The 16,480-nt window shown below is 42.5% G+C and overlaps 1 protein-coding gene across 6 annotated transcripts in view; it reads left to right on the forward strand.

Annotated features, from left to right (window-relative positions):
- LOC135527998 (collagen alpha-3(IX) chain-like) overlaps nt 1-16,480 on the forward strand; it is a 52,195-nt gene that overhangs the window by 23,854 nt on the left and 11,861 nt on the right. For 4 of the 6 annotated variants that reach the window (XR_010453492.1, XM_064956739.1, XM_064956743.1 and 1 more), the window contains 19 exons: nt 7,209-7,277; nt 8,776-8,811; nt 8,914-8,985; nt 9,403-9,456; nt 11,468-11,503; nt 11,917-11,940; nt 12,093-12,146; nt 12,789-12,842; nt 13,099-13,140; nt 13,281-13,337; nt 13,595-13,648; nt 13,752-13,805; nt 13,993-14,046; nt 14,187-14,240; nt 14,403-14,456; nt 14,654-14,707; nt 14,785-14,838; nt 15,632-15,685; nt 16,281-16,325. Coding sequence is in view for 5 of the 6 variants with exons in the window: in XM_064956739.1 (XP_064812811.1) it covers nt 7,209-7,277; nt 8,776-8,811; nt 8,914-8,985; nt 9,403-9,456; nt 11,468-11,503; nt 11,917-11,940; nt 12,093-12,146; nt 12,789-12,842; nt 13,099-13,140; nt 13,281-13,337; nt 13,595-13,648; nt 13,752-13,805; nt 13,993-14,046; nt 14,187-14,240; nt 14,403-14,456; nt 14,654-14,707; nt 14,785-14,838; nt 15,632-15,685; nt 16,281-16,325 (975 nt within the window). In the remaining variant the exon portion in view is untranslated. Of the gene's footprint in view, nt 1-5,532; nt 6,010-7,208; nt 7,278-8,775; nt 8,812-8,913; nt 8,986-9,402; nt 9,457-11,467; nt 11,504-11,916; nt 11,941-12,092; nt 12,147-12,788; nt 12,843-13,098; nt 13,141-13,280; nt 13,338-13,594; nt 13,649-13,751; nt 13,806-13,992; nt 14,047-14,186; nt 14,241-14,402; nt 14,457-14,653; nt 14,708-14,784; nt 14,839-15,631; nt 15,686-16,280; nt 16,326-16,480 lie in introns of those variants that run through there. The other 2 variants (XM_064956740.1, XM_064956744.1) reach the window with 2 other exon arrangements.

Genomic DNA, 16,480 nt, shown 5'->3' on the forward strand with positions numbered 1-16,480 from the left:
GGAAAGGGACCAAATTACAGTGGGGCAAAAAAGTATTTAGTCAGCCACCAATTGTGCAAGTTCTCCCACTTAAAAAGATGAGAGGCCTGTAATTTATCATAGGTACACTTCAACTATGACAGACAAAATTAGAAAAAAAATCCAGAAAATCACATTGTAGGATTTATAATGAATTTATTTGCAAATTATGGTGGAAAATAAGTATTTGGTCATTAACAAAGGTTTCTCAATACTTTGTTATATAGTCTTTGTTGGCAATGACAGAGGTCAAACGTTTTCTGTAAGTCTCACGATACATGGCCCCATTCTTTCATTTACACGGATCAGTCGTCCTGGTCCCTTTGCAGAAAAACAGCCCCAAAGCATGATGTTTCCACCCCCATGCTTCACAGTAGGTATGGTGTTCTTTGGATGCAACTCAGCATTCTTTGTCGTCCAAACACGACGAGTTGAGTTTTTACCAAAAAGTTATATTTTGGTTTCATCTGACCATATGACATTCTTCCAATCTTCTGGATCATCCAAATGCTCTCTAGCAAACTTCAGACGGGCCTGAACATGTATTGGCTTAAGCAGGGGGACACGTCTGGCACTGCAGGATTTGAGTCCCTGGCGGCGTAGTGTGTTGCTGATGGTAGGCTTTGTTACTTTGGTCTCGGCTCTCTGCAGGTCATTCACTAGGTCCCCCCGTGTGGTTCTGGGATTTTTGCTCACCATTCTTGTGATCATTTTGACCCCACGGGGTGAGATCTTGCGTGGAGCCCCAGATCGAGGGAGATTATCAGTGGTCTTGTATGTCTTCCATTTCCTAATAATTGCTCCCACAGTTGATTTCTTCAAACCAAGCTGCTTACCTATTGCAGATTCAGTCTTCCCAGCCTGGTACAGGTCTACAATTTTGTTTCTGGTGTCCTTTGACAGCTCTTTGGCCTTGGCCATAGTGGAGTTTGGAGTGTGACTGTTTGAGGTTGTGGACAGGTGTCTTTTATACTGATAACAAGTTCAAACAGGTGCCATTAATACAGGTAATGAGTGGAGGACAGAGGAGCCTCTTAAAGAAGTTACAGGTCTGTGAGATCCAGAAATCTTGCTTGTTTGTAGGTGACCAAATACTTATTTTCCACCATAATTTGCAAATAAATTCATTAAAAATCCTACAATGTGATTTTCTGGATTTTTGTCATAGTTGAAGTGTACCTATGAACATTACAGGCCTCATCTTTTTAAATGGGAGAACTTGCACAATTGGTGGCTGACTAAATACTTTTTTCCCCACTGTATATAGCCCTACGTACATCAGCTGATATCTCAAAGTGCTGTACAGAAACCCAGCCTAAAACCCCAAACGGCAGACAATGCAGGTGTTTTAAGCCCGTTGGCTAGGAAAAACTCCCTAGAAAGGCCGAAACCTAGAGAGGAACTAGGCTATGAGGGGTGGCCTGTCCTCTTCTGGCTGTGCCTGGTGGAGATTATAACAGAACATGGCCAAGATGGTCAAATGTTCATAAATGACCAGCATGGTCAAATAATAGGTCTGGGACATGTAGCATGTCCGGTGAACAGGTCAGGATTCCATAGCCGCAGGCAGAACAGTTGAAACTGGAGCAGCAGCACGGCCAGGTGGACTGGGTAGAGCAAGGAGTCATCATGCCAGCTAATCCTGAGAGCATACTTAAATTCACACAGGACACCGGATAAGACAGGAGAAGTACTCCAGACATAACAAACTGAGCATAGCCCCCCGACACAAACTACTGCAGCATAAATACTGGAGGCTGAGACAGGAGGGGTCAGGAGACACTGTGGCCCCATCCGATAATAACCCCGGACAAGGCCAAACAGGAAAGATCTAACCCCACCCACTTTGCCAAAGCACAGCCCCCACACCACTAGAGGGAAATCTTCAACCACCAACTTACCATCCTGAGACGAGGCCGAGTATAGCCCACAAAGATCTCCGCCATGGCACAACCCAAGGGGGGGTGCGAACCCAGACAGGAAGATCACATTGCTTTAAGACATGAAGGTCAGTCAATGCGTAACATTTCAATGACATTGAAAGTTTCTTCAAGTGCAGTCGCAAAAACCAAGCGTTATGATGAAACGGGTACTCATGCGGACCGCCACAGGAAAGGAAGAGTTAACTCTGCTGCAGAAGATAAGTTCATGAGTTAACTGCACCTCAGAAATTGCATCCCAAATAAATGCTTCAGAGTTGAAGTAACAGACACATCTCATCTCATGCCTTCATGGTTGAATTGCTGCGAAGAAACCACTACTAAAGGACACTAATAAGAAGAGACTTGCTTGGGCCAAGAAACACAAGCAATGGACATTAGAGTGGCAAGGAAGCCTAGTGGTTAGATCGTTGGGCCAGTCACCGAAAGGTTGCTGGATCAAATCCCTGAGCTGACAAGGTAGAAATCTGTCTTTCTGCCCCTGAATAAGTCCAGTTCACCCACTGTTCCCCAGTAGGCTGTTATTGTAAATAAGAATTTGTTCTTAACTGACTTGCTTAGTTAAATAAAGGTTACATTTAAAAAAATAGACGGGTGGAAATGTGTCCTTTGGTCTGGAGTCCAAATTGCCTGTTTTTGTTTCCAACCACCGTGTCTTTGTGGGTGAACAGATCTCAGCATGTGTATTTCCCATTGTAAAGCATGGAGGAGGTGTTATGGTGTGGGGGTGCTTTGCTGGTGACACTGTCTGATTTATTTAGAATTCAAGGCACACTTAACCAGCATGGCTAACACTGCATTCTGTAGTGATAATTCATCCCATCTGGTTTGCACTTAGTCCCACTATCATTAGTTTTTCAAGAGGACAGTGACCCAACACGCCTCCAGGCTGTGTAAGGGCTATTTGACCCAAGGAGAGTGATGCATCAGATGACCAGATGGAGCAACCGACCAAGAAGAAAAGTGAAGGTCACAAGGGCTTGCCTAACAACAGGCGGGAGGAAGGCATGGTTGTCCCCAACAACAACCACCACCACTCCAATCAGGTGAGCCTGTCCGTGACATCATCCCACAAAGTCAAGACTGATGATCCCAAAAAGGATTCGCCCAAGAAGATTTTGACCAAAAAGGATTCCCCCAAAAAGCACTTGCCATCGGACTCCTCAGAACGAGGTGAAAAACACCCAAGGACTGACTTTAGTGATGTGACTGATAACAAAGCAGTGCCAGTGGATGGGGAGAACACAGAGAAAGCTTTAAAGGGACAGACAAATGTAAAAGAAGTGAAAAATGAAGTGGAGGTGATGGCTGTGGAATCTACCTACCAGCCAAGTTCAGACCAAGACATGGGATCTTCCTGAAGGGAGGGAAGAATCCAAGGCTGACTAAAGGGACGTATGTTCACATGTGTACATTTATGGCCAATCCCAAAATTGACACCATCAGATAACAACATAGGTATAAGCCATATGTTAACTTCATATTACTGTATGCCAAATAAAATTCTCTGCATATTGCTTACACTTTTCCAATGCTCTCAGAATGGCATACGTTCTGACTTCTACAGAGATTCCTAGGATGTTAGGTCTGGGTGGTTTCCACTGATTTTTAACAGTACATTTTTCATGCCGTATTATATTCACATCTACTGTCCTCAGTGTTCAATTTCGAGTGGGTATGTTATTTTTGTTGGTATGGATTACTGAATTTATTTGTTCACATGTCTGAATTTGTGTTGGGGAGGGGATTATGGTAATGCCTGCAAAATCAGTTCTCCGTGGTTGATACTGCAATTAGTTAGGCGCTTTGTACTGAGGAGATTGATAAGGAAAGTCTAACATTGAAATTGAAATGATTTAATTCCATATCATACAGTGAAATGTTGCTTGCTTGTTACAACTTTACAGTTTTGCACAGGTGGGAAAGAGATATTTTGGAAATATACTTTGTATCATGTCAGACGACATTGTTTAATTTTTTTACTGAAAGCCCATACTGTGAAATGGGAACAGGATTGTAATGTAATTTGTTTATTTCAAGAATGTTGCACAATTATTATTTTGAGTATGAGAGGTATGATCTATAGATGACTGCCACAAAAAGAAAATAACATTTGACTGGTTGATTGTATTATTGTCTTGGCAGTATTGGAATAATGAGACGTAGCTATTTGGTAAAACAACTTTTGCTTTGTTGGATGATATGTCATCAATAGGATGTGGGTATACTTTCCTTATGTTCTGGAGCATATTTGTATTTATTGATTGTTTAATTGTTTTTTTTTCTAATGTATTATATCATTTGCCAGATGCCGTTTTACTCAGGAAAACCCTGTGGGAGATGGTACACAACATTTCTTCCATCTCCGAGGTTATATGTTTGGGACAACCACATTACCATCCTGTTTGCATGCTAGTAAAAAGAAAAATCAAGACCGCTTTGATGGAAACAGGAACTTTCGGTGCAAGTTTGTTCGACATGGTGGGTTCTTTTGTGTCTAAAATTAATTATGCGCGATATGGCAGCGGAAACCATCATATCGAAGTAAACTCGGAGTCACACGATAATATGCTGTGGTCCTCCCACAATGACTCAGGAAACCATGCAGTTTGTGAAATAATTTGATGAACTTCACAGGCTGGTGAAAGTGCACGTAGATGAGCTTGATGCTAATTTCCAATAGATATCGAGGGTCTTACTCTGGTGACGTGATGATCGACACTTGACTTCAGTTTGGTGTTTCCTCCAAACTGAATTGTTGTGCATTAAAATCAGTGTGTGATGACATTGCACACAAAATGTACTTTCACCAAAAGGAAAACTCCATTGTTGATATAGTCCCAAAATGTTTTGCATGTCAGCATGACTCATTTTGCATCATATGATGCTGGGTTTTGCAGCATTCGATGCAAAATGCATCATAGTGTCTTTTGAAAGTTTCCATCTCTGAGATTGTTTGGGTCATCTTTGTTTTTCAGCCTGGTGAAGATTGTCATGAATTCCATTTTAAAATATTAGGCAAATGAAATAACCTATTAATTGTACATGTATTGAAATTGTGTATAGAAAGGGTTGTTAATGAAATATACTCCACTTGAGTGAGGTGAGGGATGGAATTTCAGATTCCTTTGTACATGCAACCTCAACTACCCCTTTCCTGTTAAATAACAAAATAAAGATTGCAACTTATTTGAATTTGTTTTAATGTTTTTCTTTCTAGAATGATACATTTCTTCATATTCCAACCTTGGTTTTGTCTGAATACTGTACTATGCTAACCGCTGAGGAGCAGTGTAGTGCAGTGGCATGGATACTGTCAAAATGGTGAATGTATTCAGAGTAGCTTGCTTATCCAATGTGCTACCTGGTATGATGAGCCAGTCTGTAAGCTTTACAAACTGAAGTTGCATGTTGGTGGAAGGGAAGCTTAGTTGTGGATCAAGGAAGGGTCAGTCCTCCCAGGAGTGTCTGATTTCAGGTCCAATACATTCCAAAACCTAGTGTAGCTTCTGCCCTATGGGTGGGTACTTCATGTTGCTCTCAATGGTTTGGATATGGTGTAGCTCCTCTAGGCGGGTGAAGTTTCCACCATGTTGCTTTCACCTACCCAAACATTTTAGATCTGCACAACTTGGCGATAAGATTGTAGAGGTCGGTTGCGGATTGGGCAGTAGTGCCCCCATGGATTTGCAAGAAAGTTTTTGCGCTTTTTCTGGCTCAGAAGTCGTGCCCTTCTACCCCGCTCTTCCCTCCATCAATCGTCCCCACCCCTCCCTCATCCCTCTCTACAGTACGACTGAGCTCAGCCCCTTCGGCTGGAGGCTCGGGTTTATCTGGAATCAACGTCAAAGCCATTCAGGAGCCGCGCGCTGTAAAGTGAAGGAGCGGTCTGTCACGAAACCTGGGGGAGAGCGAGCGATAAGGACTGGGAACGGAGCTTGACTTTTTCCGCGTAAACTCGGATTTGAGGGGCAAGCGGGGAGCCATGGCTATGTTTTCAGCTCTCGGGCTGCTCTTGCTGTGCCAGCTTTTGACATCATCCACAGCTCAGGTAAGTGGTGGCTTTGGGTCGCCCGTTATCAATCCATGCCTGCTGTTTTCATCCGCTACCCTGTGTTCGAAGTTGCGGGAAGTAGCTACTTTGTAAACTGCCTGATGTATTTAGAGGCATTTGATAACTAGCATGAGGTTATTCTCATTCAGTTCCTAGTTTCTGCTTTAGGCTACCCTGTGGGTGTAAATGTGACCGTCTAATCCTTCCATAGTAATTAGGCTACCTGTAAGGCAGCTACCTGCACGTTTGTTAGGCTATTTACCATCGATTTTGACATGAACATTTGAACATTAGACCGCGGTGATATATAGACGATTTCGTTTATCTTCCTGCGTTTGTATTTGTTTTATAAGGTTGTAGCATGAGGTGTCGATTGAAGCAATGCGGTCAAATTGTACAGATTAAGCAAACTCACTATCCATTTGTTTATTTAATCGTACACAGGTGTCCGCGTAGGACTGTCTTTGCAGCAATTCTTTTTCATTTACTTGCACGTTTCTGGAGTCGGGGTTATGTTTTCCTTGAGGTTGAGGAATGCAGAACCTGGAGACCAGTGGCCTGTGCACAATGACACCTTTGTTCATTCAGCCGTGGTCCTAGGAAGAACGAAAGCTTATTTTTGCAGTCTTATATCAAATACACTCTTTGTATGAATTATTTGTGATATGTTCATCCTTTTATTACACTTAAGTTATGAGTTTGTGACCCCATGATTTATTCGCACTGTCTATGCGTCATTTGGGGCATTTCTGCGCATGGTTGTATTAACGGTTATTTGATTCGCATAGCTTTGGCATCATATTTTGTAGTACATATTAATATTTTTCACATTCTTACAACGGAATCAGGGAAATGTATGTTTACTTTGTTTATTGTTTAGGTGATTAAGAGAAATGCATTATAACCTTGCCTACTGCAACCTGTAAAATGTGACCACTTATTTGTGTTCTGAATAATGATGTACGATCAATTCACACTTATTCGACTACTTTCAAAGCATTTTAGGCTTTTTTTGTTGTTGGTGGTGTAATTGTATCCTGTCTGTTTTCATCCTTAATGCGCACATTCCTTCCATGTCCATTTTAACAGTAGCCTAGACATAAGCAGTTTGATTTTAGGCCATTTATATCATGATGATCACTGTTTTCCGGGAATTTTTTGTTGTATTGATTTGAGGTCATGGTTTTGTGTTGCAGAGACCCGGCCCACGAGGAGCAGTCGGGCCGCCAGGACCCCCGGGACCCGATGGAAAGGATGGCACTGATGTGAGTTAGCCAGACACCGATGCATGTGGGGTTCTCTTATTGGTTTTGAGACCACTACCACTGTAAGGTAGTGGAGTGTTGTAGTCGAGCAGAGGTTTGCCATCCAATTATTGATTTAAATTGTCGTCATGGCTGAGGCAATCAAGAAACTTGTCACTTTAGCACTTTCTTGTCACAACGAATTTGAACAGTTACCTAAGTGGGATCTTACAGTACATTAAGCTTTATGCCAATTGTTTATAGGGAATGTGTTGTATTTGATCCTAATAATAATCAAAGTAGTTTAAGTTTCTACAATTTATTAGGGGGAAAAAACTCAGAGAAAAATATATATAAATCAAATGGACTGAAAATCCAAGTATGACTGATTCTTTTTCTAATCGAGTTTGATCAAGTATATTACATTTCCCATCATTGATAGTGGTGTTTCAATATGGCTCTTGCAGTAAAATTGTGGTCAAATGCTCTCGAGTAATCCAGTTTCTAATATATTGACTCCTCCCACTGAGAGTCAAATCCCTGTGCCACAGGTATTTATTTGGTAATCATTAAACACTCTGCACACAGGCCTCCTATTGGCCAGACAGACAGATATGGGAAAAGCCATAAATCGCAACTTAAGTCCATATTTATACTAGATTTATACTTTATACTAGAGGGGAAATTGGATTATGTGCTTAAAAACAAAAATAACTTCTACAAAAATGTCATATGTTAACAACTTTACTGATCATAACAGAAATTCCATAAATTTAATATACATACTGTATCTTTATGTCTATCAATTTTGTGTGTATTATATTTGATGTCTATATTTTGGGGATTGAATACTTGTGTTCCTTTGGTGGAGTAAAGTCAATTCACCACAGCTTGGAAGACCAGCCAGCCATACAGAGGACCCATTCATTCATACTCTACGAGAGCATCTAAAGTTACCCCTCACACCTCCTCCCCCTCCCCTTCCCTACCCCCTGTCCAAACCAACTGGAGGCTTTCATCATGTGACCACTCTGCTCCGTCAGGTCCATTTTAGCACTGTTTATTTCTCTCCATTGCCCATTGGGAGATTTAGGGCAGAGGGTTACTACAACCAACTGGCTACCAGTCGGTCTATCACTGGTAGCCATTCCATTTATAGCTCTAGGGTGGGTTTCATTTCAGTTGTTTCGATTGAAATTTTATGAGAAAAAAAATGGCCAGAAAGATGTCCATATTTCACAACTTTCTGCTGAAATGGTGTTTGTCTTTAAACACACACACACACACACACACACACACACACACACACACACACACACACACACACACACACACACACACACACACACACACACACACACTAATTGAGTAACATTTGTAACTAGATTTGTATTCACAGACAACTTATTTAAGAGCATGGTATGTTCCAAATCTGTCCAATTTTCCAGACTGAAATCAAAGGCAGATGCCTCTTAAATGTGTTCTTTTGGAATTTTATGTTGTTTCTTTTGATTAACAGGGCAAAGATGGCCCGGCTGGACTTTCAGGAAAAGCTGTGAGTATAACAACAGAACAGAGCCTTTTACAACAACGGATCAACAACCCAATTGTGTAGGGTGTGTGATTATTATAACACTGAGCTGTCCCAATGTTTCAGGGACCCAAGGGGAAAGCAGGGGGAGCAGGAGGACCAGGGAACCCAGGCCTGCCTGGCCTCCCTGGGGTGGACGTAAGTGACCTGTAGAAACTCACACACACAAACTGGTCCTGTTATAGATGCGTAAAAGATTGGCTGAGTTGCTGTAGAACCTATTAAACAGTAGTTTGAGGCTATTTATCTCAAGCTGTAGTCCTTGACAGTTGCTTAGACTGCTTCCCAGTATTCAGTGTATCCCATTGTATAATTAATTACTTGGAGTCGACTGATTTTGACTGAACCGATATTACCTGCATTCATGCATACAGAGCGAGTAACCTGTCCTCTAGAACAAGTGTGAGCAATTGGCTCATAGCTTCCTCTTGTTAGAGAACTTGATAAGAACATTATATGTCTGCCATCTATCTAAACAGTTGAATTTAGCAATTTACAGAAATAGCACAATATAATGTCTAATAATGTTTCCATGATGTTGCCATTCTTCCTCAGGGATTGACAGGTGCTGATGGGCCTGCTGGGAAAGACGGTCCCCCGGGGGAGGTGGTAAGTGAAGTGCCTCTCCCTCTCTGGGTTCCTGGCTGTTTACCTCTGGATGTGCCCCATTGACTTTAATGACCTCTTCAACTGAAGACTGCCCCTCTGGGCAGTTAAGTGTATATTTCAATCACCCACTAAAAAACAAATAAAAAAAACATGCGCACAGAGGTACAGAGCGACAAAGTCAATAACCATTCGAGGTTCTTCAGTTTGCTCAGTATATCAAAACACATACAGAGAGCTGGTCACATTATGACCTTAGGCTGAGGAAGGTACCATTCTTTCCTCTATGTATCATTACTGTATGACCCTCCAGAATAGAGAGAAAGGGGGTTAGTTAAAGTGTGCTTCTTGGAGAGACCTTGGTGGGCTAAAGCTGGTACCTACTCAGGTCTCTGTTTTCTCCCTGTCGGGACGGATTTGTCGAACAGGCTCTGACCCTTTGTGGGAATGTTTTTAATGAGAGATCGGGTGATTCTGAGTTAGATTTATCTGCCGCTGGCTGCTGCTTCCCTAATCCCACCCGGAATGCGCACAGCTTCCCACCAAACCGGCACAGACTGTAGGAAATAGAGGGATCTGCAGTTTGGTTGCTATTGGAAAAAATAAATACCATTATCCTCAGAGGAAGGCATGAAAGTACTACACTAATGTTAACTAGCACCACAGGACTGGTTATGGTTAAGTGTTGGGAGTTATGCATTAAATAGTAGGTTTAAGGGTGTTAAAAAGGTTCTGTGATTACAACTTGAAGGGTGTAAATGGCTCCACTGTCAAGGTGGAGGCAGCCCTCTGCAATTCAACTAATTAGTCCCATTAATCAGGATGAGAGCGTTAACTGACTGCCTAATTACCTGGATTAAATGTGCCGTGCTGCAATTGGTTTAAACCCTGCCTGATATTTCCTGGCTAACATCCATGTACTAATGGGGTGAAGGTTGACAAGCTTGGGCATTCTCTCCCTCCCCCTGAGGAATATGGACTGAAACTGTTTTCAGAGAAGAACTCCCTTTCTCTGTCAAGACATATCGACCACCTCCCCAAAACAGTCAGTAGATAATGAGATGCACCGATGCTCTTTGACACCCATATGCAGCGTCTTTACTGCTTACAGTAGGGAAGGATACTGTATATTTTTACTGTTAAATCCAAGTAATTCATGTGTGCTTTGTTGTGGCAGTGAAGACTTCAGCCTCACTTTGCACAAAGGTTAGTGTGGTTTCATGGACCTTAGTTCACATCAAGCAGATAACATCAGAGATACTGAGAATAACAGTAAAGAGAGGAAAAGGGAAAACTAACCACCATACATTCCATTCCATACATCACAGGAGACATACAGGAGTGTGGCTGTATGTGTGTGCATATCCGTGCGTATGTGTACAGGTGCATGAGTGATGTGACTATACATGTGTGAGTGAGTGTGTGCAAGTGTCTTACTGTGTATGTGTTAGTATGTGCAGTTGTACACCGGTCTACACTCATCAAATGAAAAGTCAGCGGACACAGGGTGGAATGCTGTGACACCACTGTGTTAAGTCTGATTGTAAGTTTTTTTCTTCCTCACACCACACAGACACTCCAAACACAGCTGAGATCGAGTGGGATTGAGGAGGACAGAGGAGGGGTTGGAGGGGATGTGAGGGGGGAATGAAAGTGTGGACAGGAAAAGCTAAATAAAATAAGGAAAGCATCAGATGGAGTGGGGGGTGGTACATCTTTATTAGGCTCTTGCTGTGGGTCATATGAGTGTCACTGCAGCACAGGGTCTGTTGTTTATAATAATGTAATAATTGCAATTTTCTCACCTATGTGGACCAAGGCAGTTGGTCTAGTTTTGGCTCACTGATACATAACTCAATGCTGACGCATGTCATCCCCTCCCAAAGTTCTCAAAACAATTTTGGCACAAGAACATGGAACTAATGTTTTAGGTTTTTAACCTAGTTCTCACCTAGTCTCATGTTTCATTTTATCTGTTGAAGTCGTCTGAGGGGTTGTCTCTGTGTTTCTACAGGGTGACGCTGGACCTTCTGGGCCAGGTGGACCTCCTGTAAGTACTGTTAAGTCTTCCACCACTGTTACATGCCAACAACGTCACCTATATCAGAACACCCCGTCAGCTGTCCACATTCATAACCTCCATTACACCCCCTCACCTGTCCACATTCATAACCTCCATTACACCCCCTCACCTGTCCACATTCATAACCTCCATTACACCCCCTCACCTGTCCACATTCATAACCTCCATTACACTCCCTCACCTGTCCACATTCATAACCTCCATTACACCCCCTCACCTGTCTACAGCTAAACCCATAACTAGGGCCCAGAGTGTTTCCTGGTCAGGTCACATGGCCAAGAAACATGCTGGGTCCTACCTACAAGAGACACACTGATGTGGGAGTGTACACAAACTGATGTGTATGTATGTCTTAATATGCCTTTCCCTGTCTTCCATAGGGCAGAGGGAGACCAGGAGCTCCAGTGAGTACAGATCATTATAAACAGTTTTCTTATGTTGTCACTTTGTGTGTGTGTGTGTGGATCTTTTTGCATGTATATGTGTGTCTTATTATACATTTATGCATGTGTTTGTGTGTGTGTGCTCTCACCTAACCCATTTCTATTGTTTCCAGGGGCCACCTGGAGCCAATGGGCTTGAGGGCGGAATCGGGCCACAGGGACCAGCGGTGAGTGAAGACCAATTAATGAATCAATCCCGATTTTAAGAAAGCTGTCAAACAGACAGAAAACAGGGAAATATACACTTAACCAGTTGTGTAATATGCTCTTTGACTGCCTCTACTGGATATCTAGTGGACTCACTGCTAATTCATGATTAAGTAATCAAGTTGGCGAGTTAACTGTTTAACCACTGAATGACAAACAAACAAAGTCTGCAGTACCAGAAGCATGATTACTCCAGGACCAAGGCTAGAGACCTCTGACAGACAGGCATGTCTCTTCAGTCCAATCTTTTTAAATAAACCTCTGCTTGAATCAACCAACAATGACCGTTTAGTCAGAATGCCCATGGGAGAATCAGAATGCCCATGAGTGGAGGGGGTCCTGTTAGTGGGCTACCCCAGCATAAGATCTCATCTCTGTGGGGAGAGGCCCCTGGAGAGAGAACTAGGACTGATTGGAGTGATCATGATTTCAGTTGAGTTTCTTATCAGAGTCGCTGACCAGGGGTGCCGCAAGGAAGAGTCAGCTTTGATTTAGTTTAACATGATGAGGGTAGGGGACATGTGACTCTATGCACTGATTTTATGCAGTTTATATGCAAATTAATCCTGTTGATTGACCTGTGTGTTCTCTCTCTCTCCCAGGGCTCTGAGGGTCTTCCGGGATTATCCGGGCCTCCCGGCCCTGATGGACCACCAGTAAGAACAGAACATCCACATTATCTGCTGATTTTTCACATTAGTGAAATCCCCCATTGTCATTGTTTAACTGCCATCAGTCAGTGCATCCATGTACTACCACCTAGTGGATTTCTAGAGCATAATTGCAGTTTTCACAAGGAATGGAGATGAATGGCCTCAGATGTGGGGTGAAGAAATGCTTAAAGAAAGAAAGGTGGAAATGTTACTCATTCATTTATATATCAATCTAAATGTCATTCTCTATCTTTCTAAGGGTCTTCCTGGGGCTCTCCCTGATGGCAGTGGAGATCTGTTGGTAAGTGTCAATGTTTTTTTTAGACATTTAAGGACATGAACCCTGTACTGTACTGACTGCTATGCACAACATTGAACAGCAGTGTGACATTATTTTTACTACATAACTACCTAATGCAGTGTTGTCTGTCCCCTTTATAGTGTCCTGCCATCTGTCCTCCTGGCCCCTCTGGCCCTCCAGGAATGCCTGGATTCAAGGTGGGTACAGGACATTGTCGCCGCAGATAAAACAATGAGCCAGATATTTCCCCGGGTGTATAAATGTGAAGCATCCGGTTGGCGTTTCCACCACTCACTTCCAAACGTGTCAGCAAAACAAACTGTTGTATCTCCCCCTCTCCCATCATCTACCCCTCTGTCTTTCTCTATATCTCACCATCCATCTCTAAATATGTATGCCTTGCTTCTTCTGTCTGTCTTTCCTTTCATCATTCCCTCTCTCTATCTTTATTTAGGGTCACACAGGGCACAAAGGAGATAAGGGAGAGCTCGGGAAAGATGGAGAGAAGGTGAGATCAGAGTTGAAAGAGTGAAAATCAGAGAATTTGACTAGTCTGAAGTCTTTATCCAGATGTTAACTATGTGTTGTTAACTGCGTGTCCTCTCTCCCAGGGTAATGCTGGCCCACCTGGTCCTGCAGGGATTCCCGGCACTGTCGGCCTGCAGGTGAGTTTTCTCACCTAATGTGGTTCAAAACACAGACATTTCTATCTGTTGGCTGTCCGTTTACATTGTCGATTCCTTTCTGCCTGAGCACTGATGTGTGAATGCTATGCACTGTTAAATGTTCTGATTGATTCCGATGGTGATTGATTCTGCTGGTCCCTAACCATCCTGTGCTGTTGTTTCCCAGGGTCCTCGTGGTTTGAGGGGACTTCAGGGCCCAATGGGGGCAGTAGGAGACAGGGTGAGTACCACGCCTCTGAAGGTCTTTGTCAAGATCTCTGGAATTTACAGACCAGCACTTCAATGGGCTGCAGTGGAAACTTGATGTGCTCTCAGTTTTACTGATTAAAATGCATGATCTCTCTTTGTCTCTCTTTTTAGGGTTTACCAGGTTTCCGAGGCAAACCTGGTACTGCTGGCATCATCGGCAAGACAGTGAGTCTCTCCTTGTTTGTACTGTCTGTTGAGGAGTGTATAACTCGTACTGCACAAGGCATACACTGCTCACTTCGGTGCTGATCTTTATGTCATTGTGTTAGATGTCTGCCATTGGTCCCATCAATAAAAAGCTCTGTGTGTGTCATTTGATAATTCCAGGGTGATGCTGGAGAGAAAGGACCAGAGGGATTTAGAGGGCCAAAGGGAGAGATTGTGAGTAAATAATACACATATACATTTTTGTATTTATATTTGCATGTCTGATAACTGTCATTTCTAATCCAACAGCAGACTAAACAGTCATATGATGGTAAATGGTGTGAGTACAGGGGATTTTAAAGTATCTAATGTTGTGCTACAAACGGTTCATTGCAGGTACTGTAACATTGTTTCTCATCATTTCTCAACAGGGCAAAATTGGTCCAAAGGGAGTATCTGGCGGAGCAGGACCCAAAGGGGAGCCCGTAAGTCATAAAATACAAATCTCTATTGATAACAGATATCTTGGACACCTGACCAACAGTGTTTCTCTCTCCCGCAGGGCATCCCAGGCAGAGACGGGAAAGATGGCACCCAGGGACTGGACGGCGAGAAGGTAAAGTGGCACCCTTTTCTCCCAACATGCTCTCTGCTCTCTTTCCCATGAGTCCACAGTGAGGGTGTGGCTGATATATTTTACCAGGTTAGTCTCATTGAGATTATCAATCTATTTTACAATGGAGACATGGCCAAAATAGCAGCACACAAAGTTGCAAACACAATTATAACATAAAACACAAAGCACTATAGTTTTAAAAACATAAATGTACACAGCAAGATGGTTTGGGAAAGTGTGGTGCAACTACAGATGTAGGATATTTATTTGAGCCAGTTTGCTACATCAGGAAGATAATCCTCCTGCAGCAACAGGAAATGTGAATTATAATGTGGATTATAATTAATGGACATTTTTGTAGGGGTTGATCCATGTTCATTATGGTAAATCAAGTCAGACATTTCAAGTTTAACTTTTTATAAGCTTTTTTAAACTTTGAATACACTAAAATTCTCAGCAACAAAAAAGTTAGCAAATTAAGATCCTACATATGTATGGGTCCAAACATTGACAGCCCCCCACTTCATTTTCTATCATAATGTTTATCCTACTGTAGCATTAAACTCATTAAAAGGGACGAGCTCCTTTTAATTTCAGGATCTTTTGAAGCTTGTTCCAAATGGAAGGGGCAGACAACTGGAAAGCTTTTTTTCCTTAGTTCTGTACGAGCCTTAAGAACAATCAACAAAACAGTCATGTGGACGCAGGCGATAGTTTTCGATAGTCAGCTCCACATTGTCCAGCAATCTCAATTTTTTTATGACATAGTGACAGTGTTTCTCCGCGTTGCCAGGGAGACGCTGGACGGAATGGGGTACCCGGTGAGAAAGGACCCAACGGCCTTCCTGTGAGTATCGAGCATTACATTATCTAGCGTCCCACTGTGTTGGGTTAGTTGGCCATTATCGGCTAGTGTCCCACTGTACCTCCTACTGGGAGATGCCCTTACACACTCTGATTCTCTTACACACTCTAATGACTACACAGACAGAGATGCTTTCCATTTGGTTAGTACCTCTGTACTCTGTATGGATTTTAATTTCCAATAGGGCGGCAGGGTAGCCTAGTGGTTAGAGAGTTGGACTAGTAACCGAAAGTTAGCAAGTTTAAATCCCCGAGCTAACAAGGTACAAATCTGTCGTTCTGCCCCTGAACAGGCAGTTAGCCCACTGTTCAATTGAAAATAAGAATTTGTTCTTAACTGACTTTCCTAGTTAAATTAAGGTAAACAAATTAAATATATACATTCTCACATCTCAAATAGACAACAGTTAGTGGCTCTATGCTCTGCAGTAAAGAACACAGGACAGAGTAGACTAAAGAAATATATACTAACTAGCCCTTAACTCTCCCACCTTGTGTTAACCAGTCCCGAGTCCCATGGCATCATATTACTACTGTGGACACTACTCCAGAGTCATGTTTCTATGTCTGTATTTCAGGGTTTACAAGGAAAGGCTGGCTCAATGGGCGCCAAAGGAGGAGTTGTGAGTATGGCAACAATGCATAACTAAGTCATGAAGATAGTGATTTCATGAAGACAGGGATATGATGTCAATGAGGCCATAAAGAGAAGGATATCATAGTTTTAAGAGCAATGTCACAATCAGTGGGTGTCAAACACACAACATAACTGCCTAGA

Source organism: Oncorhynchus masou, chromosome 33 (genome assembly GCF_036934945.1).
Source record: "Oncorhynchus masou masou isolate Uvic2021 chromosome 33, UVic_Omas_1.1, whole genome shotgun sequence".
Classification (NCBI taxonomy): Eukaryota; Metazoa; Chordata; class Actinopteri; order Salmoniformes; family Salmonidae; genus Oncorhynchus; species Oncorhynchus masou.